At 38.7% G+C, this 27,272-nt stretch overlaps 1 protein-coding gene across 6 annotated transcripts in view; it reads right to left on the bottom strand.

Moving 5' to 3' along the window:
* RPS6KA2 (ribosomal protein S6 kinase A2) overlaps positions 1-27,272 on the bottom strand; it is a 275,385-nt gene that overhangs the window by 89,329 nt on the left and 158,784 nt on the right. For 5 of the 6 annotated variants that reach the window (XM_068185217.1, XM_068185218.1, XM_068185221.1 and 2 more), the window contains 2 exons: positions 6,305-6,421; positions 2,180-2,261 (listed from right to left, as the gene is read on the bottom strand). In XM_068185217.1, the coding sequence (XP_068041318.1) occupies positions 2,180-2,261; positions 6,305-6,421 (199 nt within the window). Of the gene's footprint in view, positions 1-2,179; positions 2,262-6,304; positions 6,422-13,443; positions 13,564-27,272 lie in introns of those variants that run through there. The other variant, XM_068185223.1, reaches the window with a different exon arrangement.

Below are 27,272 nucleotides of genomic sequence, written 5' to 3'. Positions count from 1 at the left end.
TGCTCCCACTGCTAGACAGGGTAATAAATACTTCAAATTGGAGTGACTTCCAGTCTTTTTGAGTGTAGGTAGTCAGCAGTAATACAGCACTCTCACTTAAAAGATGAAATTAAGCTGTCAGAAATGTTATGTCTGTGGCAAAAGTTACATGTAAGCTTACTGACAGCAATCCTCAGTGTTGCTCATCTCACTCGCCCTGTTGCCAGTGGGGTTCTGTCTTTATTTTTGCACTTTGAGTTAAACAGCTGTCAATTTTAACTTATTTGTAGAAACTGGTGCGGACAAATTAGTTCCTAGCCCTGTGCTGGTTATCTTGAGATTAACGGGAAATCCAGAGCTAGCAGTCAGAGGGGTAAGTAGTATGAATGGGAGAGAAATGCAATCCACCAAAATCACAAAGTAGCCTCAATTTTTTGATCTTGTGACCCGTTCTTGAGAAGACAATAAATAGCCTTTCTGTGCTATAAAGAACCACAGAATTGCAAAGAGGTACTTGTTCCTGACAGAAAAGAAACTTGAGGGAACACACTGAGTACTTTAAAACCTAGATTTTGACATTTCCTGAAATACTGCCACAATAAAGGTGTGTTCTTTTACAGTGGAATCTAATGTTACATATTTCACCATCAAATATTAAATAACAATAAAGTGTTTGGGGATGCAAAAAAAACCCTGTCCCCTGTGCCAAAGCTCTTCCTGCTAAACACTCCTTAGTGTTATACAGAAAAAGAGGGAATACACAGTTTTCCCTTTTGGTAAAAAAACTCTGTATTGTCAAAAGAAACAGGAATAAGTTTCTGGTACATCTCGATGTCTGAGGGGTTACCCAGACCTTTTTCAGACACCATCACAAGATGACATTCCTCAGGGGGAAGAATCTAACAGTCAAGTTCAGCTGAGTTTGGGCACTTCACGGTCCTGTTCTTGGTTGAGAAGTCAGAGAATCATTCTGTGATACATGTGATGTACACACGCCTGACCTATTACTTTGCATGTCTTATGTCCAGTACTGTTTGTTTATTTACCTTGGGCTGTTCTGCTAGAACAAACATTCTCATCTAGATCCCAAACAAAAAGATAAGCAACCCAGCATTACTTCAAACTCTCATTTCCCTGAAAAGGCTTTCTGAGGGGAAAGGACTGTCTAAACGGCTGGGTGTGCCCATTCCCCATTTTAACCAGTACTCAGAAGAGGTGCTGGCTCTGCCTGACACCACCTGCAGTGGTGTCTAGCTTGCAATTACTGGTATTTTACTTGTATTTTGGTTCCCCAAAACAAGGTATGCTAAAGAAGTCTGGATTTTTAAGTGATCAGAACTATCTGGTCACTTAATGATTATTCTTTGCATTAGGACAGAAATTTAGACACTACACTGCATTGCACAAACCCACACTGTCCAAGACAAAGCAAAATATTTGCTCCAGACAAAATGAATGCTCTCCTTGTTACCTGCAAGAAGTGTCAGGCTTTTGAGGGAAAGATCAGAACAGTGCTAAGTCAGGGAAACAAAAAGATGACTGCATCCTCCTTACTCTGTGCAGGTACAACCAGCAAGGACTTCACCTGAGACTGAACCTACTCTCTTTGCTTTTCAGTCCTGGGCTTGACAACTAATTTCTTTTTTGTCTGAAGCAGGCAGCAGCCCCAGAAGAGAATGAGGAGCTTTAAACATCAGTCATTTGGTCCTAGCCTCCCACAGCCCATGAGCTAGGAAACAGCATGATCTAAACAGTCTCAGAATGACTCCTCACACTTGGAAATATGTTCCCATGGTTTTTCAGGCACACAAAGAAGCACCAGCTGGGAAGGCCATTCTGCCCAGTAGGAGCCAGGTTTTACTTTAGCAATATCCTTATTTACTTCAGCAACAGAAAGATATTGACACTTCAATACAAATTATTATATACCAAAGAGAAGTCCTAAAAATTACACCAATAAAGAAAGCATGCAGCTGGGAAGCTGCAAACCTGTTTTCCTCCTCTCACACTGTATAGGTAACATATTTTTGTTTAAGTTCTTTTTAGAATATTCACCTACAGTGAGGCAGAATTTTGGAGGATGGCAGACATATTTATGCATTCATATACTGCAAGGCAGCAACAATGTAAAAAATAGCAAGAAAAACAAATTACTGTGTAGCACTGAAATAGAGACTGCAGCCACTGTCCCAATCCTTACCTTTTAGAGTTGCCTTCTTAAGTACCTTCATGGCATAAAGCTGGCCTGCATCAGATCCTTTTACCTTCCTGACTAGAAATACCTGTAAAAAGCAAATGTTTTGTATATATGAGTACTGAATTTCTACTTATTATACTTACTGCATTCGACAGGAGAATAGATACTATGGTTCAGGAAATCTAATGAAAATTACTAGCTGAAAGCATTTCATATCTATTTCACCTGCAATTGGTTGAGCTAGCTTTGGAAATTTCCAGTTTTAAGCCTTTACCACCTCACAAAAAAACCATTTTCAATATTATTAACTGGCCTCATATATTCAGTTAAAGATAGGTGAAAAGTTAGAATCAGTATGCACATATCTCTTCATATTCTGACCAGATTTACACACAAAAAAAATTATGTCTCCTTTGTGTCTAGGAATGTGCAGTGTCTTAAAATTATTGCAATCAATTAAATTAAAGAAAAAAGTCAATTTGGTGCCATTCACGCCATAAGTCATGAATAGCAACTTGCCTAAGATGTAGCTGAAGCAGAAGTTCATACAGCTGAAAATCTGTTGTTATTATAAAAAAAGACAGTTTTTCCTGTTACAATCTCCTATGCTTCCTCTTCTGACAGTCTGAAATTTTAATTAACATAAAATAAAATTTGTAGCTAAACTTGTACTCTTTTTACTGTACTACATGAAAATGTTTCTTATCTGCCCCTCAGTGCATTTGAGCACTGCAGGGGTAGTGAACAACAGGATTAGTGGTTCAGTTTGGTCTTTATAAGACTTTCAGTGTTTTAATAAACAAACAAGTCTAAAAGACTAGGCTGGTTCCTAGGACACACTCTGTCTGCTGAGGTCAGAAGTGTGACCTCAGAAATTCTCAGAACTTCAAAAGTCAAGCAACAGTGTCTCTTCTTTTTCTATTTCAGCACTTGTGTTACTGGACAGAAGCTGAAGTAAAGCCAAAAGTAGAAATGAAAAGATAGTCCCACATATATACAGTCCCCTATACTCATTAATATATAAATTAACAAAGGCTAGGTGAAATTATCTAACTAATGAATGTCTATTTGGATTAAAAATTTAAATTATTTTATTAATTGCCTATCCAGGAACCATGAAGCTTTGTTAACTGTCTTCACCTAAAATATAAAAAGCCAAAAAAAAGGAAGAAATATGTTTCTAGCACAAGCTGTGCAAGTTGAAAGACTCTTCCTCCTAAAAAACCTCAACCTTAAACAGATTAGATTTTCTCAAACCCATTTGAGGAACTGTTTGTGGGAAGGGAGAACAACTGTTATCAAGCAGGTACAGAAGTTGGGGGAAAAAAAAAAGTAAATTCTCAATTCTCTCTTAACAACTTCATCAGGACTTTCTCATATCTGACAGCACCACAGCTGCAACACTTCTACAACAGGATCTCATAGGGGTTTGGTGGGACTCTCCTTGTGAAAGTGTTTCCTGTGCCTAGGAGATACACACAGTTCCTCAGCCCAGCTGCCCTGACTAGCCAAGCTTGGGCACAGGCTGCTCACTCCCTCCCAGCTCCTGCTTCCTATTCTAATGAACATAAAAACACCACCAGTGCTCACAACTGTGGGAAAAAATGATGAAATCTGGATGCAACAGATACACATAAGACTTTCTGAAGTGTTTTTTGTTGTTATTAATGATAAATTAAGCTCAGCTGCTCCAGCATTAACAGGAAAAGTCAATTCATTTAGAAGTTTACAGAAGAAAGTTGGGATGTTTTTCTGTCCAGGTCAAGTAAAAGATTTAGTTTTTGTATTACGTTGAAAAGGAGGAGAAAGTCAAAAGCAATCTTTTCCAGACACTAGATTTTCAGCTGTATTATTATTTTTTAAAAACATTTTTGGGCTCTTTACCCCAAAAAAAACCAAACCCTTAAGAAAATGGTTTTCAGAAGCACTGCACATAAAATAGCACAGCATGCTGCATCTGCAGAAATATTAGGCTGCAGTTCTAGAAATATCTTCTCTGCCCTATAATCTTGCAAAGCTTGTAATACCCACATTGCTGTAATAAGCAAAATTATCAATTTACATTACCAGTCACTAGTCAGCTGTTCACTGTAGCATGGGATAGGGCACTTGTCTGCATTCCCTCCAAAAGAGATGAGTCAAGAACACTGTGTTCTATTTCAGAGGACATCAAAATAACCACCAAACCATAAAGGAACATAACAAATGGAAATGCATTGTATTGCAAAATCATGTTACCTTTGTGATTATTCTTAAATGTAATGCTACACGTCTTTCTGGAAACCACCAAGTAACCCTGAAGTGCTAAATTGACATATTATATTAGCTGGACTATACTAGTTTGTCAGAATAGCATGTGCATGTGGCTGAGCACGACTTTCAATTTTCTAGTTTGATATGTTTGTAAGGTTATTAACACTTACACTAGCAAAACTCCCTTAGCTGGAGCAATTGGTGCATCACCCAAAACCTGATATAAAAAGCTAAGCAAATGCTCTGCATCTCAAGAGTGTTGGGGGCACTCCCTCTGACACCAAAGACATCTTCTCTAATTATTTAGGCCTTGGGTGAACAACTTGAAAACTTAATGGTTTGCATCCCCAGAGACACTGATTTGAACCATTAGCTCAAATACTAAGGTGATGAAAATGTAGGTGGTTGGGGACTGCGTAAGAAACACAGAGAAGATCTCTCTTCCCCATGTCTTTGTTGCTCCAGGGAGTTTACTGATGTTTCTCACATAAGATATGGAAAGTGATTTGTAATTACATGCAGCTCCAGACAGGTACATTGTCCACACTCACACTCTGTTGCCCAAGAAATCAGACTTCCTTTTGGGAAGTGGTTGCACAGACCAGACATTTTGCTTATAAAATGCCTAAGGCTAGAAGGCCAACTCAAACAATACTGAAAATACATCAATACAATCTAAGATAACCAGCAAACCATTTCTTAAATCTTTACTGTCTATATATGAAAACCAACTATTCTGCCTCTGTTACTTTTATCAAAGATGTTACTTTCTGTTCTTCACCTTCTTACACTAAGTCCCACAGTCAACCTTATTTTGATCTGTTTGCTTTTTCACATTCATTTAATATTTTTTCACATTCATTTAATATTTAAAACTTAAATATACTGCGCTCTGAAGAAATTCTTGAGTTTAAGACTTGGTATTGAATGTTAACTTTCTTGATATCTCTCATCTCAGGGAACTTCCAGTAGATTTAATTATCAATATAATTTTAGAATAACCAGGAAGTTGATAAACACTCTTAATATACCTTTCTTTAGGAATAAAACTAAAGGTTTTGATTAGAAAACATGTCTTTAAAACTCCACAGAATAATATAATTATAAGGACTTTGATGCCTAGTTTCAGCTAGGTTTACTACTCCAAAGGTTTCAATGTCTTATTAAAACCACAGAAAGACTTTAAGGCTGAATTGACTCTTCCTTCTTTCTCTCCATCTTTCCTTCCTGTTCTCATTTCCAAACAACATGCCCTGCTGAAGAACTGTCTTTGGAATGAAGAAAATCCTTTGTCTTAAGATACGTGGCAAATGCCACTTCTCCACAAATTAGCTTGTGGTCATCCAGGCAGGGCTTTTTCCCCCATGCTCTTGCTATAATGATTATTGGGGTTTATCTGCACTGGGGTTTATCTCCAGGACCTTTCAAGGCCTCTGAGTGTGAACTAAACAGAAGTCTGGGACTGAGAAATATCCTTGAGGTTACCCTCAGTGGGAACTGTGCAGCTAACTTCTTTAAGTCTTTGAATGTTCCTATTTACACCCACCAACTAAGCAGCAGGGGCACACTCACCTCCCTGGTGGATAGATAATACATAAATATGACTTATCACTGTTTGTAAACAGTGATGCTTTACTAACAATCACTTGTGCTCATTAGTCCAGGTCCAGAGCCATAGCTGCTGTTTTATAGACTGGTTCATATGCAGAAACCCAGCTAAAAGACTGAAGCATTACTGAAATGAAGAAGGGCTTTCCTTATCTGCCTTTACAATATAGTTTATATATGGACAATGTCAGCAGTGTAAATGAACCCAGAGAAAGGACACAATATTTTCAGTGTTGCTCTGGCTGATTAGGTGACAATAAAAATTACCTTTCCGTATGAACCTTGTCCTAATACTTTCAACAGTTCAAACTGAGAAGGATCTGCTTTTTCAAAACCTTCCTTGACATGATGACTGATGTCTATTTCCTTCACAATACCTTCTTCCTGCAAAGGAAAAAAAAAAAACAAAAAAAACAAAACCCCCAAATCAGAGCCATTATCTTAAGGAAACATGTTGTTTATTAAGATCTTGTCTTCTGTAATGCTACAGTCATGTAGCAAAATTTGAAAATAGAAACAAATGCTTGTCTAAATATTCCACGTGCCTGTTACCAGCTGGGGAGGGTAACTGTCAGGACATCAAGACCTGGTACTTCAGTTTATTAAGCCTCAAGATATGACTAGATAAAGACAGATTATACAAGCTGAAGCCAAAATACACTGCAGAACTTGGTGTGCCCATCAGAGACCTTGACAGCAGAGTGGCATGTACGCAAATTTGCACTAGAAAGGCTCCATCACACATCTCTCCACATACTTTCTCAGCTTCCCCTCAAATCATCATTTAAGTCAATCTTAAAAAGCTTTCTTAGTCTTAAGCAGTAATTCTTCTAATGAGTAGGCAACAAGGAAAGACATTGCTAAAAGAGCCTCTTCCTATTTACCTCAAAAAATGGAAAGTTACTACTGGTAACCATTTAAACACAAAGCAAATAATGATTAGATTAAAATGAGGAGGTGGTGGGAGAAGACTGACACACACTTTGTTGCTTGCAAGAATTAGTTTTTTTATGCTTTGGGTTTGTCCAGGTTCTTTTGTGAAAATCTTTCCTCTGTCAATAGATGCACATTCCTCAAAGACATCAGTAGAACTAGGACCTTCATCTTGCAAGCTGTGACATATGACATTAGTTTCAGTTTTTTGTTCCTCGTTATTTTGGCATGTTCCTCTAAAAAGAGAGCAACTAGGTCACTTGAGACCCAGTGGGACTGCACAGTGTTTGCATCAACCCAGAAAGTCATTGAACTGAAAAGAACCTGGAAGAAAGAACCTGCTCCTCAAGGACACAAAGATAAGGAAAGATAATACTTACGCACCTTTTTATTTCTGTAATGTTTTGTACACCTACAGTTGAGCTTTTTGGTTTGTTTGGTTTGGTTTTTTTCCCCCAAACTACTTGTTCTAACTTCTCCACAACAAAAATATGGATTTTCAGTACAAACCTTTTTTTAGCATCTCCCAGTTTGAAGGGACTTACTCATTTAGGAATAAGTTTGAATATTTCTGCATCCAGCAAAAATAATTGCAATCTCACAAACATTTTTATGTGGACTTTTCCTGCAATTTTCCTTTCTCCCCCTAAAAAATCCTTATAAGACCTAAAAATATAACATTTATTTCCCACTCTTAAAAATTAATGTTGAGAAAATAGAAATAATATCCTAAAAATAAACATGTATAAAATCCCCAAACATCTGGCCAAAACACATTCTGTGCTAAATAAAAATAATTTTGACTTTCTTCTCCTCCAGAAAAAATTGCTATCACTTTCTACTAGCTGTAATTTGACAGATACATGGTTTGCATTACTCAGATTGCTTTCTAAATTGTAGTTTCAACCCTCCTCTTTCCTACCCTGCCTCTTAACACTCACATTCTTTGGAACAGTGGACTATATCCTCTTCTTGGTTTGGAAAGCTTCCTGTAGTTCATTCATGATACCACAATCATGGAAAATAATCATAATTTCAGGGCAACTCCTTTTTCTGATCCTAATTCCTACAGTTTAAGGTTTGCCTGAAAGGAAATGCATGAAACCAATGAACAGTTTTCACAGAGAGATTTAAAGGATTTCTAAGTACAGAACTGTCAAGATCTCTCTTTGCATTTTTCTTTCTTTAATTGCTGTGTGAGATAGCATAACTTTCTGATATTAAATATATAATATTTTTCAATTATTTTGTACTCCAGCATGAACCGTGAAGGCACTTTCAGCTACATTTGCAATTTAAATGATGAGTGAGTTTCAATTCTCCTATTCATACTACTCATCAAAGTCAAAGACCTACAACCCCAAGCATATTTCTCACTGTATTACTAAATTTAATATAACCTCTTTAGGTTCATGAAACACGTTCAGTTACAGGAATATATTGAAAGTATTACAATGATGAAAAATCAGCTTGCTGGAAGAATGCTTAAAAATTTCTTGCACTCACAAAATAGCATAAATAATTTATAACATGCAATAAAAACAGTACTTAAATTATATGCATCTTTAATTAACAGCTCAGGGGAAAAAAGACTATTTACAAAAAATGGAACCAAATACAAGGCCTAGCAATGTTTATCAGAGAAGCACAGATTTTAAAGACAGAAGAAAAATGCTAGATTTTGTGATTATCAAAATTTAAAAACATTGGTTAGAAAAGGCTTCTAGGGGTCATCTACTTCAGCAGTCCTGCCCAAAATCAAAATCACTGACACTTGATCATTCCAACCAGTTGGTTTTTGTCCACAGTGGTTTTCAGTGTCTCAAAGACTGAAGCTTGCGCCACTTCCTACAAAAGATTATTCTCTTTCAATCTGCCCACAGTCCAGTTGAGCTGGCTGTTCCACGCGCCCTTAGGAGGAAGCAGGATATTTTTCTAGGAAGGTAGGATTTCCTGTGGATTTCCTGTGGTCGCCTTGCTAGAAAGGGGCAGCAAGGCAGCACTGAAGAAAAAGCATGCCAGACATCTTTTATTTCACCCATCATCACCACAGTGGTGTCACTTGTGAGCTGTCCAAGAGGTAGATAGTATTTTGGCTGGTATGACAAATCCACTTTCCCCCGGAGCAGAAAGCCAAACTGGCAGTTCCTGAGACTGAAGACAGACAGAGCTCCTTAAAGGAAAAACATGCTGGTGTGCTTGCACACGTGCACCCATTTGCCTTGATTGCATTTCTATAATCTTATTACTTATTGGCTGCATAAATTACGGAATAACTTCTATTTATTTGTTTTACCTTTCCAGCAAAGAACCCCAGCACAAATCATTCTTATAGTCCTTACATTCTTAATTACATCAGATTTTCTCATTTCTTCCTGTATTATGCTAATATGGAATCTGACTTAATTTTTCTCAGGTACTGATGATCAGAGTGAAGCCCAAACTATCAAAGCACAAGTATTTTGGGCAGGTCTCCCAACTATTTTGGTCTGGGTTGCATACTAGAAATTTCTCCAATACAGATTTATTTTTCACCATTCCAGCAAGGACACCATATCTGCATCAAGAATTTGCATAACAGCAATAAAACTGAGACAAGACAATCACAATACAAACAAAGCCTGCACACTGAAAAAGCTGTTTTGATGGAAAGGATTTCACTCTGGAAAAAAAAAAAAAAAACAGCCAACTTCAAAACTGCTTTTGATCAGTGAAGTTGGTGGAATCAAAAGGGAATGTTCCACAGTTTGATCTTGCAACAGCTGCGCACACCAGCCCAGGCTCTTGCTCCCTGCTGACTTGACCCACACTGCATTAGCAGGAATGCTTGACTTGATGATGCTTAATCTTTTGTAAACTTCTCCAAATATTTATGTTCACACAAAAAACATCATCCTGTGACAAAAGTGAGATGGGTGTTCTTAGTGGCTTGAAGAATTAACATGGTCAAGCAGGATAGACCAGAGAAGGGAGGGCAATAAATTGGAAGGATAAAAGAGAAATGGAGAGTGCTTCTCTATGTTAATACAAGAAAGATCTGTTCTGGGTCTGATTCTATACTTCATTATTCAGTTAAGGGCTTCCCCCAAATCTGGCAGAAGGTTTGGACATAACATAACTCACTATTAAAATGGAAAAACCATTTTGATTTCTTCTCCTTTGGGACATAGGAGAAGAGAGCCTCTGTTCCTGCCCTGTGACTGTGGATAGCACAGACACATCTGCTTTGGTGCTTCTGGAAGGCAACATGTCCCTGTAGCATTAGTCTTAGCTCACTTCCAAGACTTCTTCATGCAACCTTGGAGAAAGAGAGGCACTAATGCTCAGTGGCTGCTTGAGAGCAACCACAGAAAACTCTTCTAACTGCAACAATACTTCCCAACTCATTGTCTCATGTCAGAGGAGGATTGAGAAGTTTAGGGGTATGGATTTGGCAGTTGAGTACAAAAATGCATTCAAAAAGGCAGTCCTTCCTGGAGAGCAACTCTTCAATTTACTATCTTGCCTGTTCTACAGCCTCTCAGCAAACATTATGGAAAGAATACCTCCGTGAAAATGGACAGGTTTAACAGCTTTTGGAGTCTTGTCTGGCTACTCCCCAACTAGTTTCTGAACAAGCAGAGCTAAAGTGACCAAAGAAAGAGACCACCTTAACTGCCAGATATATTTCACCCACACATAAAAACTTTCCTCACCAAAACTCCCTGAAATATCAGGAGGAGGAGATTATTCAAGAATCAGCTACTTTTAGCAAAGGAAAAATTTATGCTACCATATCATATGCAAAAATCCATGGTGCTAATTTGGTATGATTATTGTTTTGAAAAATCAGCAAGAAAGCATTCCCAGTTTTATTCTTTGCCTGGTCATATCCTCAGTTGCAGAGGACCAAGACTGGTGTACAGGTATGGCTGTAAAGGGTAAACTTCATTTTCCAACAAAAGTATGTGCACTTTTGGTGTACAAGTTTTACAGTCTTTAGGCTTGCGTGCTTTAAGATCTGAGGTCAATGAAGAAATCAACAAGAATGTGGCAGGAGGACATAAGAAATAATGATAACTCAGAAGACATTTTACTGTTGTTCGAGATAATCATTATTTGTCTACAGTATATGCTCAGGATACAGACTGTATTTTGTTACTAATCTTCCAATTTGGCAGGTTACCACCTAACCTAAACCCATACCACAATTGTTTAACTACCAAGAATCACGGGCAACACAGCATTTCAAAACAATATGATTCATTAAGAAAGCAGGTTTAAAACTGTGATATGGGAATAGTTAGGACAGGATGTGTCTGATAAAGATGAGGCCAGGTTTCTACCTCTGTTTCACAGTTTCTAATCTGGCTCAGCCCATAGCAGAGTAATTTGTGTCACAGACATAATAGGCTATTCAAATGCTGCCTAGGGCAGGAAATGAATTGCTGGCCTGCATTCAGTTCTTTGAGGACAAGTATCTACATTAAAGAAAAAAGAATAGGAGCATTTTCATTAGCCTCTTCCCAAGCCAGTCCCCAGCAGCTGGAGTAAAAATTTAAAAAGAAATTGTCCATTTTAAATGGGTTATAATCCAAATTCTGGCCTCTACTATCATCTGGAAAGATGTAAACAGCAATAATGCCATAAATGGGCCTGGTTGCTTTGTTCTCTACTGTCAAATAAACATCTGCTTTAACAACAATGAATTTGACTTACTGAGCCCTTAAGGAAGTATGTGGAACTCACAGTGAATTCACTGGACATTGTACCAGGTCTGTATTTGGCTTTCCAGCATAAACTTACCTATCTTCTCAAAAGATAATATGGAGTTAAATAATATATTACAATTTTAAGGGAGATTGGGATTTCTTCCCCAGATCTTTCACACAGGTGAACAGAATGTGCTATCTTGAATTTGGAATTCCAACAAGTATGTCATTACTTAGTGGAAAACAAAAACCTTAAGAGCAATTTCTATGGAAATCAGCTGTTAAATTCAGCAGACCTTCTTCTAGAGAGGGTAACTACTAAGCTCTCTTTAAAACGTTTTAGCACTTCTCTCCAGCTCCAGTTTTTTATCCTACATTTTTAGTTTCTTCTCCCTAATATATGACTGTACATTTGGGGTTCAGCTGCAGTCCAACAAACTAAATGGAAAGAGATGAATCAGAGAGAGCAAAGGCAGTCAATACAATCTGCTGGATAGATTGGTGAAGGCCATGAGGTGGAGGCTTGAGTATCCGGGAGATTTGGGTAAAATCTTTTGTGCTACAAGGCATCCTGTGTGTCTTTGATGAATCACTGAAGGCTGAATTCAGCTAAATAAATGCAAGCATTTATAGCACAGGAGACAATGTTTTGAACTAGGTTTACTTTGCAGTTAACAGAGAGAAGCAGGGAATTCGTGATTAAAAGAGATCAGATCCTTAAAAGAAATCACATCCTAAAAAGTGCACATTTCTGTCCAATTACTATGAAGGAAGCCTAAGATAACTTGTTGAGTTGGGGTCTTCTGCAGTTGCATGAGATGAATTCACGTTTATCATTTGATTTTGAAACACACTTAAATAGAGAAGTACTGTGGTCAGATTTTTAATACCTTTTCAAGAAAGACATTTGCTGATAAATGCCATGAAACTTCCATTGAAATAGAAGATTTTTCAAAAGAACTTACACACTTGAAACCTCTAGACAATTAAAAATACTCTAAGGTGTTGGAAATAGTCCACTGGTCAGGATTTTGCAGCTCGGTAAATTAGGCATTTTTTCTACTTCCTCCCTAACTTGAAAAATAGGGATAGTTGCTTTTTGCTATGCTGTGGGAACATCATGAGAATCAACACAGAAAAAATTGGCATTTTCATACTGCAGTAATGGACAGATAAATTATCTGTAGTGTATCCAGTACACATGAGATACCAGGCAGCCTACAACTGAATTCTTCTTTAGCTCAGATTGAAGCATTTTGAAGTCTGGTGCTCTTTATCTGATGACTGTAGTACCTTCACAGACCCAATCCCTGACTAGGACAAATATATACAACCCTATGACTGCAAAGTTACATGAGGAGAACATCTTTCTATTCCAAGTGTAGATATGCATTATGTACAGGGAGACAGCAACTCTTGATCTAACGTTCAACCCTGGACAGAAATCACTAGACAGGGTAACTCTAATTTTTATGTTATTTCTTATGCAAACTGCAATAGTTTATGAGGAGTGGTAAGTAGAGAGAGTGCCTAACAAAATGTTTAAGCAAAGGGTTAAAAAGAAAAAGGCAAAAGCAGAACCATCTGGTCACAAAAAAAAAAAAAATACAAACAGTTGGCCAGCCTTACTCATACAGCAGCTCTCTACTAATACTCAAATACATTTGTGAACTTTACCAAAAACAGTCTCAAAATGAGTCACACCATTAAAGGACAAAGAGCTCAACAACATTGCTCCTTCTACAATAAATAAGAGCAGAAATGTTTTCACCAACATCCTACTTGGCATGGCTTCCATGTGTGCCATTAGCCTTTACAACTCCAAAGAGATGTAAGGTTCCTTGTTGATTGTTTCTGCTGGTGAATAGGCAAAAGAAGAACTGCTGCTCTTTCATCAGAATTGCTGCTCTTTCATCAAGGAACTAACTCCCAGTGTGTCTGGAGCCAATGCATGGCAGAAAATGTGCCTCTTAGAAGGGTTAAGTATTCTTGTTTCCTTATGATGATTCTATGTCACCACTGAACAGGTTATGAACAGGAACCTGAACAGTCTTACATGCAGTGGTAGGGGCCAATATAATCGACTGCACTGAAAAATACTTACATTATAACACAGCTCAGGGCTGGTTCCCACATCAGTATTGTTCCCTGTGCACTCTAGTCTGAACAACTCACAAACTCTTTGTGATTTGCTTGGGTGACTCCTGCCAGAGACCCTCCCAGGGATGCCCCCACCCACCACCACTGCAGCCACTCACCAGAGCTCTTGGCACCTGCTGCAGTGCATCAGCACTCACAGATGGAACACAAGAAAGCTCTAGTGGGACAGTCCTAATGTGATGGCAACCTCTGCTCCACGCATTTCCAGACTACAGGACTGCATCCTCTTTTACAAATTTCTGGAAATATTCTGGAAATTACACAGAGCAACCTCTGCTCCATGCATTTCCAGAATACAGAATGGGGGATGTAGCCCCCACATCCCCATGTCCCGTCTTCCCGCCTGTGAAATGCAGGTAAGGTCATCTTCCTCTTTCATGTGGTTAGGCACTGGAAAGATACCAAATGCTCAGATACTATGCTATTAGGCTTGAAAAAGGAGGAGGACAGAAAAGAAGGTCTATATGTTAAGAGTACTATTCAAGAAATATAAATACTTGCTAAATTACTCCAATTCTCTTATTGCTGTACTCAGCTGCTTCACAGACTAGAAAAAAAAAAGGTGCCTGATGTTTTACTAGTGCATTTGAGTGTGAAATAAAAACTCCAGCTGGACTAGGAAGATAGCAAAACATATTTTGAACCATTTCCTCACTGTTTCATTATCCAAATAAAACACTGCCCACCACAACAGTGTAAATGGCACCACAACACAGTAAGTAGAAAATACAAAGCCCTGGGGCACTTGGATGGTGACTTTAAAGAACTGAATCATCTTTAATATGCATACTAAAGGAAAAATACCAGGTTTCATCTTGAAATGTGAGGCAGAGTCGACAAAAGGCTGTAATAAGAGATAATCACATTACTGAAGTGTTGGATTAGTTAGTTTAGGAAATATACCCGTCTGATGTTTACAAATCACTTGTAGGCCGTGGTAATTATCATTTTGTCTCCAAGAGGAATATTGACCTGCTTGCATATTTTGCATCCTCCCATTAATTAAATCAAGCATCCGCCAAGGGTTCAGACAGCTTGTACTCCACAAACTGGAGTCCTGCTGGCATCATGTTAGGGAAAAACGTGTTCTAATGACATTCATTATCTCAGTGGCATTTTGCAGGCAGAGTATTAATAGGGAAATAGACTAATGTGAGGCCATTATGGAATCAAAGCAAATACAAATTAGTTTTAATGTTACTGTTCATGACATAGAGCATCAGTGAAGGCACTGAAGGAGAGAGGCTGAGGCAGCTGAATGAGGCAGAAAGAAGATGGCAAAAAGGAAATTTTAAGAGATGATATGACAAATTTAGCAACATGGACAGAGGAATAAGATTTGGAGGGCAGAGAGAAAAAGGGGTATCAAAAAGGACGTAAGACAAGGGCAACTGGCTTGCGCCTAGGCCAACAGAGAATTAAACCAAGAGAAGAACTGCAATATTAAATTACTTGAAATGCAAATTTTGCCCCTTTTATGCAGCAGCTTAATCCAATTGAAATACCTAACCATCTTCTTGGGATGAGGAGAAAGTACAGGCATGCATGTATGTACTGGAGTGATCTACTGGTAAGCAGTCCTGGCATACTCAAAACAAAGGGTGAGAGCATGGTGGGGACCAGAAGTGCTTTGCTGCACAGTTGGTTAATGGCCTTGGGCATCCAGCCTCCTCCATTAATTCAACTGGGCCTCCAAAACACAGTAGGAATGCAGTGCATCTAGACTGTTTATTTATATAGACTCCAGCTTCAATTTTTTAAGTTATACAAAAACACACAGATAAAATTAAAAAAAAAAGAAGTTACACAAAGTACCTGACAATAACTCCTCTCGTGCTGGCTCCAGTTTCATGGACAAATATTCAGCAAGGGATAATAAAACTTATCTCTTCAGCTGTATACTTTTATTACAACCACAGCTAAGAGCTGTTAGGTCATTATTTGCAGACATTCATATTTCAGTGTCTAAGGACTGTTACCATGCACAAGTACCTCTTAAACAGAGTTTCAGCAATATTCTGAAAAACTGGCCCAGGAAAAGGCTCATAATATTTTGTGTTTTTTTAACTAAGAAACCTTTAGTTTAGGTCATGTCCCTCAAAGATTCACACAGCCGATCTCCAAGGAAGAAGCTGCTAAATAATTATCACACATCCTCTTTTCTGTGAAGGGAATAGTTGTTTACAATTACTGCATTAAACAGAAGCATGCATTATGTACACACACTGACTGAAAAGATGTGTATTTTGAGAATGAGAATAAATAAAACACAAAAAAATCCATCTGGATGCAAAGAACACCTTTGCAACACTGTTTAGAAGACTCTCTTATTTCAACCAGGTCAAACTGCTGCACCAATGTGTTTTGCAGAGATTTACAATGGATAATGTGGTTTTGTATAACAAAAGGGGGGGGGGGTGGTATGTTAGTTGTTTGTCAGCTGACAGGGATCTTGACAAACTTATCATGACAGCATCACAGCAGCAAAACTTCAGCCAAAGCTGATCCACAGTCTACTGAAGTCTACTGAAAATGATTGCCAGAGTAGGAGTCATCCAAACATAGGTCCAAACTCTGTTCAACAACCAAACTCTGAGTTAGCTGTCTAAACTTCTGTACAGCTGACAAAAAAAGGGTGCTTTTAGGCTTTTCTTCCTTTTAGACAACAGTACATCTCCAGTAGTCTAAAGCAGGACTTAGCAAGCCTGCCTGTAAAGGAAGTCTATAAGCTCAGATTCATATTAATTCTTCCTTCCCTCATTCCTCAGTGACTCCTTTAGCATTAGATGGTGTATATGCACTTTGCAAGACATACACTGCATTATACTGGATATTTCTAGGCCAGCTTTTGATCAACCCACCTTTTCCACTATGTATTTTCTACAGTCTCCAGCAGGCAACGCATGATGCTCTCATAGTTTCATTTTTCTGGCCTGACATATACTTGTACAAACTATTGAAATATCCTGCAGAGACATTCTCACCCTCTGTGGCTACTGTCATTATCTGCCACCACAAGTCAGGGAAATCAGGGCTCTTGGCCATGAAACTGAAAGCAAACCCACAATCCTGTGTCAGATATCATGCTAAACTTTTACACTGGGAGAAACTTTAACAGGTATGGAAAAAAACCAGTGTCTTCAGTCCATTAATTCAAAATAAATTTTACTTATTTGCACAGTCCTTGTAGCATTTGACCCTTTAGATCACCTGGCATCAGTTAGAAAACTGCCAAGTCAACTGAAAGCTGAGCCCAGCTGCAGTGCTCATCACCACGCTCCTGCAGACTGCGAGGCTTGGCTTCCACCTGCCCTGCAGCTCTTTTACTCACTCAACTGTGTAAAGGGACTTTTACATCAAGTGGTCCTGCTTCTTATCTTCAGACACCTTATTCACAAAACCCCTACTTAAAACAAAGGTATATGATGGTGATGAAGGAAGGCGGTGGAAAGGAGCTCTTTCGTTTTAACCCATTTTTGTGCAGAAGCTTCTGAGGTTTTAAAATATTGAATATACCAGTTTTAGAGCAAATTTACTGCTTTAGCCTCCATTCTACAAGTATTTTTTTAACATATACACAAGCAAGAAAAAGGTCAAATGGAGATTACCAAGTTCCTGCTAGGTAGTTTTCATTGACCTGCAGCTATTTCAATATTTTTCTGTTCTGGCTCAAAACTGTTAAAACAAATTCACATGGCATCTTAACTGGTAAAGGCTTTGTTGTTTTATTTTTTTTTAATAAAAGAGTATCCAAATGGCTTTACTGAAAATCAGATTGCTGCACACCGTAAAGTGACAAGGTGGAGAGAGAAGACAAACTTATATCTACTGTCTTACTAAAATGACAGGTTTGCTCTCAAGTACAGGTACAGAACTGTGCCTACAAAAAGTCCAGAGCACAGATAAAGATCTTTGCAGCGCAACATCGCAACCTCTCTCACAAGTTTATCCCCAGTGAGCTGGAGAAGTTAAAGGTTATTATACAGTAAACTGTGAGATTGTTCCTATGCTCAGAGCAGCCACAGAGCTGTCTGGGACTCCTGGAAGAGACTAACCTCCCATTCAGAGAAAACTGAATGGGGACAGATTAAATGTGCCCTATTCGACTTTTAACATTCATTTTGGATACAGCTTCCATTAGTAACCTGAACAAAGAAAAATGAACAGTAAAATACAGTGCCACACTTTACACAGGTGTTACTCTTTTTTTTTTTTTTAATATCAAGCTAATAAAATAAAAATGCTTTTTAGTGTTCCATATGGTGGATGCTATCCCACTGACACTCAAAATCACCAGCTGGCTCCACTGGGCTGCAACGTCAGTGAAATCCTTAACGAAGCTGGAAGACAGAATTCTGAAGAAGAATCTAACGACACATTATAATCACCAACAATTTTTTTTGCTACATAAGAAATTTGAAAATCACTTGAATTCAATAATTGTGTATGAACACAGGGCACCAAGCAACATCTATTCCTGCTCCTTTACAGATAAGGCATTTATTGTGCTTCTCAGGGAGTCCTGGACAATTGTGCCAACAGTAGTATAGCCTTTATAGTGAGACTTATTTTATAACCCTAGCCAGCCAACACATATCTGTATCACATGTAACTATAGTGATGTTTTATAAACAACAGCAAGAAGACAACTGAGGGGCAAGTGAAATAATTCAATCAACCAGTAATGACAGGAAGCTGAAATTAATATTATGGACAAAGGAAAATCAGAGAACACAACCAGAAGATGACAAGTGAAAGCCAAAGAGGAAAGCTGAAACCACACAAAAGTGTTTCTTTAAAGAAGAGTTTAATCAAACACACAAGTCCAATGCTCATTTGTTTTTCCCATAAAACAAATATCTTGTCATCAAAGAAGAGCAATTAAAAGTGTTTCAAAGACATCATGGGAGGTGAAGTTTCTGCAATTTAAGACAATATGGTAAGGGAAAAACTCTTTAATGTAAAACACAGTGAAAAGCTAATTATGAATTTGCCACAAATTTTGCTTTGTTTGTATTCTTAAATTTATTTGCATTTAAAAGCTTTTTTTTTTTTTTTGCTGACTGCACTGCAGGGTCCTGCTATACCACAGCAGAGTTCCAGCTTGCTTTATTAAAAGCCCAGCTGTCCAAAAAACATTATTTTTGGACTCTGCTTTTTCTGATTTGTTTTCAATCTTCAGAATGTTTCTTTACCCACAAAGGCTGAGTAAATTGTCATCTGCTGTCTTTGAATTTTATTCAGAACTTACAACTGAAACGTTTTTGTACAGGTCAATACCAAAATATTTTGTCTTCATAGAACTCCTTATGCTTGTGAAGATACACATGGACGTCATGAGTGAGTCTGGATTAAACTATGTTACTGAAACCATCTAAAAAGTCAGGTAACACAAGAATTACAGTTCTGCATAGCTGCAATATCTAAGCTTCCAGTTCTATGAAGTACCAAGTGAAGCTGGGTGACATATAACACTGCTGTGTAAATAGCCTTCATTTGGAGGTTGAGAGTAAAGAGTAACAAAAAATTCATATCAGCTTCTCATCTTTGTACCACCTTCTATGCCATCAAGCTGTAACTGTATGTTTTAAGGACACTGAAGGTTGATTAGATGCAACTATAACTAAAATTCCTGGAACTGCAGAGAGCAAAAGAATCTAACAGTCTTTAATACACATGCTGCAAGTTGACCCAGGATGATACATACCAAATGCAAATAAGTATTATAGAAAATGCACAACACTATTCCCATTAATAACAAGGAAAAAGTATATGATGTATACCCACATGAATATGCTGGATTTTATCTAGAGCAAAATCAGAAGTATTTTTTTCCTTTTTTACGAAAGTTCATCTGAAGATCTAAGGAGTCCACTGCACACTAAACAGCACCTATCAGCCAAGTTAGCTACTGCATCTCTCTTCCTCAAAAGTCACCTATGAAAGACACCAATGAAAGGATAATCACTTTCAGTATTTTCTTCACCAACAAACAAGCAAACGAAGTTGCCACCCAGCCTAGCTGAAAACCTCCTGCCTGCCTTCCAATCACCCCGTTGTAAATCTTTGGGTGGTAAGCTAAGTCTGGGAGAGTGCCAAGAGGAGTGCAGGGCTGGGCTGGGCCGAACCAGAATGGGATGCAGCTGCAGATTCCTGGGATCCACACCAGCATCATGAAGGGCATGATGGGGACACGAGCAGAGCTGCTGCCTCTCAGCCCACGCTTCGCTTCTCAGAACCAGAGAGGTATTGCCTCAGAAAGGTCTCCAGCTGCTCTGCTCTTGGGAAATTATAAAGGAGTCTTTTAAATCCCAACTTGAAAGCAAGCCACAGGTGAGCGAGGTGGCAGCTCACACAAGGTGTAATGAAAGGAGCCAGGTTGTTTTGTATTTGTGGCCAGCTCTGGGAGAAACCTAAGGCAAAACACACAGGGCACATTCTAGTAGCAAGCCCTCAAAGTGAGGATGGAATGGTTTGGGTTGTGGCAAGTCACACTAAGCAGAGCTGACAATCTCCCAGCCTGTCACAGCCACAAAGCTGTTCAACACTGCAGGGTAAAGGCCACAGAAAGTCAAGAAACAAGTTTGCAACCCCTGTGAACAATGCAGACAGGTACATGGGAGGCTCACAGACTTGGTCTTGCAACTCCCTCCCAAGCCACTCTGGGACTTGGGAATAACACTGCTGGCCTAAACAAAAGCTGTCTTCCACCATCTAACACGTGCATAGAAACACAAGCCCTAAACCAAGCCTGTTATAATGTCAACCTGCAGTATTTTGTCAGTTGTGCGAGACTGGAGACACGTACCAAACCTGAATTATACTATGGACACAGTCAGGGGCAATAAACCAAACTACAGCATGAAAAATTCAGGTTAGATGTCTGGAAAATCCTTCACTGGGAAGGGCAGAAAAACATCAGAACAGATGCCACTTATATGTTAATAACTTGTATTCTAGCACCCTTCAATTGCCTCTTTTTTGTTTTGTCCTATCTGATAGGACACTCTTTTGCTGTGTTTTTTCAAGAACCCAAAATGATCTCCACATGGCTGTAAATACAAATTCCATTAACAAATGACCATTACAAGATTTCTAACAGATATTCAGAATCCACCTTACAAATATAAGCCTCAGCTCTTAAAAACCCCTTTCTTTATAAATAGGCATAATTAATTACCAGCAACACAAGCAGATATTGGAGAACTAACTGTTCTTGTAATAGTTTTGTGGGATCAGGCCCTAAAAACAGAGGATAACAGATGGTGAACACAAGATGCACACTGAGTGAAAACAACTCTCCTTTTCCCCAGTGGCAAAATGTCAGTTAGTTAGAGTCTGGTAATGATGGTACAAGAGGAAGAACTGTCATGCATATGTGCCAAACTTACTCACATAAAAAGTGAATTTGGCATCAATATCTGTTGCAGCTAATCAACAACATGAGATAAGTGGGGCAACAAATTATGCCCCTTTTAATCAGCTAGCACTGTCATCTCCTTTATAAACAGGGAGAGTTTCTAAATTTGTTTTTGGTAAGTTTAAAGCACTAAAAGAAGATGGAAACATCTTGTTAACAAAATACTGGCTCGACCATCAAAGGACTTTCTACAGACTTCAGAGCATCATCAAAACACATAAATAGCATCACTCCATGAAGAAAAGTCAGGGATGAAGAGCAGATTCATCACTTGGTGTTTAAAAGCTATTTGAGAAATAGTAAGTTATTAGATCCTGATTGTGGATTTTCAAAAATGTGACTTCATTGTATTGATGAAGAAATAAAAGTTTGAGGAATTAAGCTTTTGTTTTACTTGTTTGACTAAACAACCAGATAATGTTGTGTTATGTCACCTCTTGTTGTAAAAAAAAGCAGAATGAAAATCTAGAATTGTACCGGCTTATCTTCCTTCAGAATGCAAATCTTCTCTGAAATAACTAAATGCCAACTCTTCTGGTATTCAAAAGGTGGCACCTTGCTTGGACAATCTATCCCTGACTTAAAAATCTGCAAGGGAGAATTCCCACAGCTCCTGATACACCAATCCCCTCAGAAGACCTCCAGAACCATATCCATTTATATTTTAGCTACTCAGTGTGAAAAACCTCAGTAATAGAATATAATGCTTTGCAAAGAACAGCCATTAAAAAAAAAAAAACAAACAAAAAAACCCAACAAAACAAACTGGATTAAAAATGGCCTAGGTATCTAAAGAAACTTTTCTTTAAGTGATACAGGTCTAACACATGATCACTTAAACAACAAAAACCCTAAGCCTATATAATTATACAGGAAATGACTAAGAAAATCTAGGTTTTCATTCAGATTTGAAAGGTTCTTGCAAAGGATGCCAATAGACATGGCAATCCATACAAAAATCTTTCCGTAATATAGAGCTCTATAAAATCCAGTACTTCAAAACTAATTCAGTGGAAAGGCAAATGAGAAGCTGCATGGTTCACCTGGTTTATGAAAGACTCAGAACCTTCAGTTATCCAGTGCAAAACGATTTGCCAAACAGAATCGTTTGCCTATAGAGGGTGAATATAAAACCTTTGTTTATAAATGTATAAGGTAACTGCCTGAGGAACAGCCCAGCAGTGCATTAGTCCTGCAATGTCCCCTCATCTTGCTTTCTCTCTCTGTGAAAGAGAAATTAAATTCCCTTGAGAGTTTCTGCTGCCATTGAAAAAACATTTCAACAATCCACATACAGGATTTACTCCACTGACCACTAATGCCAAAGGCCCCAAAACCACTTACACTGAAAGAAGATGAGTTTTGCAATTTGGAGCTACATCTATGAAGCAATGAAAAATTGATGGTTTCCTTTTGACTGCCATAGAAATGGCTGCTTTGTACATTTCTTTCCTCAGGGAATCCATTGCTATAATTTTCCATTGGAAAGTTTCTGTATTACTGCATTGCTAAAGTAACTGCAATGATGACCTAATCTGGGTCATCAAAAATCTAGGATTAATCACATGCTTAAAAACAAACAAACAAAAAGTTGTTATATAAATTTACTGGCTTGACTGTCTGCAATTATTTTTATCAAATCATTGCAGCGTTCTTCAAAATGTTAAAACACGGGCCAGGAGTTCTGCATTTTTCATCTATAACAAAGCAATTTACATTTCATTTTGTTTCATTCTATTATCAACAGCATATGCACTGCAAATACAATCCATTGCAGGATGCCAAAGAAACAACAGAAACATTAATCTAGCCTCAGAAAACCCTACAAGGTGAGTAAGCATTAACCTCAGATGCTGTGAGGTTAAGCTGCTTGCCTATGGTCACACAGCGAATTTGACAGGACCAGAAACAGAGGCCAAATTTCCTGATTCTCCAGTCCTATCATAAGGCAACACTGATGTAATTGCTTTATTTTAATTTAATGGGCTGTACAATTCATGTTTCTAAATCTCCAGAGTTTGTACCAGCAGGTATTAACGCTTTACTTCAGGTTCAAAAGTACGACATACACCAAAAGCTGTTTTTAGGTTAATGGAAATGAACTGGCCCATTTCTAACCACCGAACTGTTAGAACATGCTGATGCTTACAGAACTGTATGGGCATGCTGATGGGTTCCATCACCCATCATCAGAGCTGGCAATGCAGTGCCCAGGCCAGCTTTGCACAGGGTGCCCTGGGACATTTCCACACAGCTCCTCTCTGTGTAACCTTGACCTAACCCTTGCCAGCTCAGCCTGAAATGCCACCAAGAGAGGGCATTCTCATTAGATTCAGCATACCCTCACTAGGTGGGAGGGTATCCAGTGGGTTTGGCAGGGGGCTACCTGCAGGCATAGGATATTCTGGCTCCAATAGATCAAACAGTGGCTCATTAGAACAGTTAGAGGGCTCAACTGCCTCAATTCCCCAGTCCCATTTCTGCTGATGCAAGTGAGTGTCCAAGATTTCTCCGGAAGAACTCCAAATTGTTTCTTTCCAGTGGTTGTAAGAGCACCCAGATATGTAGAGCTAGGACAAGCTGCAGGTACCCACACTTTGGAGACTCATCATTTACACCACTCACAGAAGAAGCACAGAGAAGCACATGCCTAAGACCACCATACAAATAGACAATCCCTTCCTGTGTCCAGAAACTACCTCCAGCACTCACTCAAAACCAAAGTCTGCCATTCCAGAGTTTCTCACACAAAAAATACAGTTTCAAAATTTCTTTTTACCTTCCCTATCTTTATTATGCCTTTATTTCTCTTGCTAACTTCCCCACATTTTGATGCAAATTTTTCCCCTGACTTGCATGGTTTGTTGCTCTTAGTGGTCCTACCCATTTGGGGGGTTAAGCAACATCTGCTCAGACAATCAGAAGAGAAGAGATTAACAAGTCAGAGAACAGTCATTACCTGCAGACATTCTGAAAATAGCCATCTCCACAAATCCAGTGGCCAGAGCCATCAATTACAGTAATCCTAGAGGAAGGCAGTATTTGCATAGAAAAAGTACTTTAATCTTATTAGAACACACAGTGAAATAGGTTTCTCTAGCTCCAAAAATGTCACTTCCAGTATTTCAGGAAATAAACAGTGGAATTAGTGCTTGCAATGCCACTAAATGTAAGTTATGTCATACTTCTAGGGATTAACCAGAATAAGAGATGATTTAGTATGAGTGAAAGAAAACCAAAAGACATCTAGAAAATAACAGCTTATGCTCTTAATGACAATCACCTCTTCATGAATGTCTGGCACTACCTGCATGTACAATAGTGTGCATGTGTTTCATACCGGAGCCAGAGACATCCATTACTTGGATAATGCCAAAATAAAGACATTCTTTCTTGAGGAACTCCAGCTCAACTTTAATGTTAGATCACTCTTTAACAGCTACTAGACTTATTCCTCTTTCATTTTTAATTTGAAGCATTTACTTATTGGAAAGAATATTGTATTCAACTAAGAATCTGATGGAAATTTTATTTAACTATGTTGGATTTCATTACAAAAGTTACTTGAGATATACAGATATAGATATATAAAACTAGAAGCAGATTTTTTTTTTATCAAGCATGTTTTGAGAACAGTTTTTGAGCTGCAGTCTTACAAAAAATCTTTTAAAGATGCTGTAAAAACTTGTTTGCATTCCTGTTTTAAAATTCTATTTTCATCTTAGTTTAAAGGCAAGTTGAAAAAACTAGGATGTTGTTTTTCAAGAACATCCTAGACAAAAATTGAAGAATTATGTACAAAAAGCGTGATATAGTTTTGAAGCAAAAATTGTAAGGAAGTGTTTGTAAAATTAAAGTAATTTTGAACTGCTAGAAATATATTGACTTGGTGACTTGAAAACTTTAACTTGCTGACTCTCCTAGCTAAATGAAAAAATGTCTGAATGGACAATCATGTTGGTTGGGTAGTTGCAATTTAAATTTGGTATCGTAGCAGTAAAGATAAGGAGATATGGGTATGATTACGATGAAAGTCACACACACACAGATCTGCCAGGCATGTTGTTACCTCAAATGACATAATTTCACAGCACCTCTCTGTACATGGGAAACAGCACAATACAAACCAATTCACTCTCATATTAGAAAATTAAGACTGGATCAAGCCACCCTGGTGGAGACCAAACTGGCCATGCTGCTGGACACACCTGGGGTCTGATGGAGTCATGTGAATTATGCCAGTTACTGAACACTTGTCCCAGGAAAGTGGATGTTCACTTGGCAGCCCTGCACACAGCCACCCTACCAGCTGGGGACAGGAAGAAAGGCACCTGGCATGGACTTTTAAAGGGACAATCTTAAAGCTCACTGTAAAGTTCAAATTCTTGCAAAATTTTGTGACAGCATCTTGGATATGACAACGCTGTTTAAAACAAACAAAATGCACTGATCACAACTGACTCACTTTTTACAGGAGTCATTGCACTCAGAAACTTGTATACAGGGGTTGGTTTTCCCACAGAACTGATGTAGGTCAATAGCCACTGTGGAAAGCACAGGAGCTCTCTTTCCTGCTCAAGTCCTAGTGTGACTGTGTGGAGGAGATTCAGAGCTTCCTCATTCCCAGCCGGACAAACTGGCCAGAGCTGTGGAACAACTGCCAGGACTGGTGGGACCGTGCTTCACTGCCCTTTCTCCAGAGCACCAGACCATCCCTTTCTGAACTGTCTGCCCTCTGTTGGGTGGGGGCAAGCTCTGCTAGCACAGCAGAGAGGCAGAGCCTCAGTCTAGGAAAGCTAAATGAGCTGGAAAGGGCAAATACGTACAAGGGGTGCCATCTGGCAGCAATATAAGGAAAAAACCCACTAAGTGGGTTACATAAACCAGTGCCCTAAAACCTACATATAAAGGCAGCTAAGGACACTGTCTCGCCCAGCCTGAAGTGCCACTGGTTGAGCACTGCAAGAAGACCAAAATTAAAGTTATGCAATGACTCACATTAGGCCCAAAGTAAATAAAGTCAGGACACGCACTTTGACAGCAATGTGAACCAAGCCAGCTTGTGCTGCTGGGTACAAACCCTGAGCTCCTCCCCACTGCCACGGCAAACTGGGATGAGTGGGAGATGAGCAGGGCTGCCTTGGCTGAAGGAGCCCCAGGCTGGGTCAGACACACACAGCCCTCCCATACCCACCCCCACCCCCTCCAGCCAGGCCTGGAGAGGCAGGTGCTCCACGGCCCAGCTCACAGCAGAGGCTCACCACACCAAGAGAAGTCCAGCACTGTCAGAGAATTAAGGTCTGAACTGAAGTTACAGGGAAGAATCTGGCAGGACACTGGTTTCTACTCCGTAGAGCTCCAGAAGAATCAATCAAACTTTTAATTTTTTTATAGTTATATAGTATGCAGAAAATAATAAATGAGCATAGAGCAAAGCATAACACACATCTGAAAAGTACTGTTGTCTAAATTTTACTACAGGTGTAGCTGCACAATGTTCATAATGCTGCAATGCTTTGGCTTTATCTCTTCCAGTCAACCAGTATCAAATGGATCTGTCTTAGCTCCTAGCAGAATTAAACACTTGGGTAACTTCTCGGTGAAGTAACATTTCAATAACACACAAATGCCAATTTCATATTAGCTTTCTCCACAGGGAATTGAATTTAAGACCAACATTTTTTAAAAAAGCTAATTAAAAACTTCTACTGAATTTTAAAAGCTCTGTGCAGCTACTTGAGATGATTGCTCATAAATTCAATAAAACCCTAAAGATTACTCATGTCTAGCAGCATTATCATCAAGGGCAAAGTAACTTTCTTTTTCATTTTACATAGAAAATGGACTTTTATTATGCTGATAATCCCACCTACACACTGAGTACCCATCAGTGTTAGAATCTGAAAGCTATAAGCAAGTTTTATTTCTCATTTTTAGAAAATTATAATCTTTTCAGATCACTCCCTCAGACTTTAGAACTGGTGGCTTTGCTTTTCCTAACAATATCTATTAGTTCACTATCACGTGCCCT

Source organism: Anomalospiza imberbis, chromosome 3 (assembly GCF_031753505.1).
Source record: "Anomalospiza imberbis isolate Cuckoo-Finch-1a 21T00152 chromosome 3, ASM3175350v1, whole genome shotgun sequence".
Taxonomy (NCBI): domain Eukaryota; kingdom Metazoa; phylum Chordata; class Aves; order Passeriformes; family Viduidae; genus Anomalospiza; species Anomalospiza imberbis.
Note: the sequence above shows the minus strand (reverse complement) of the source record. Positions and strands in the feature narration are given on the sequence as shown.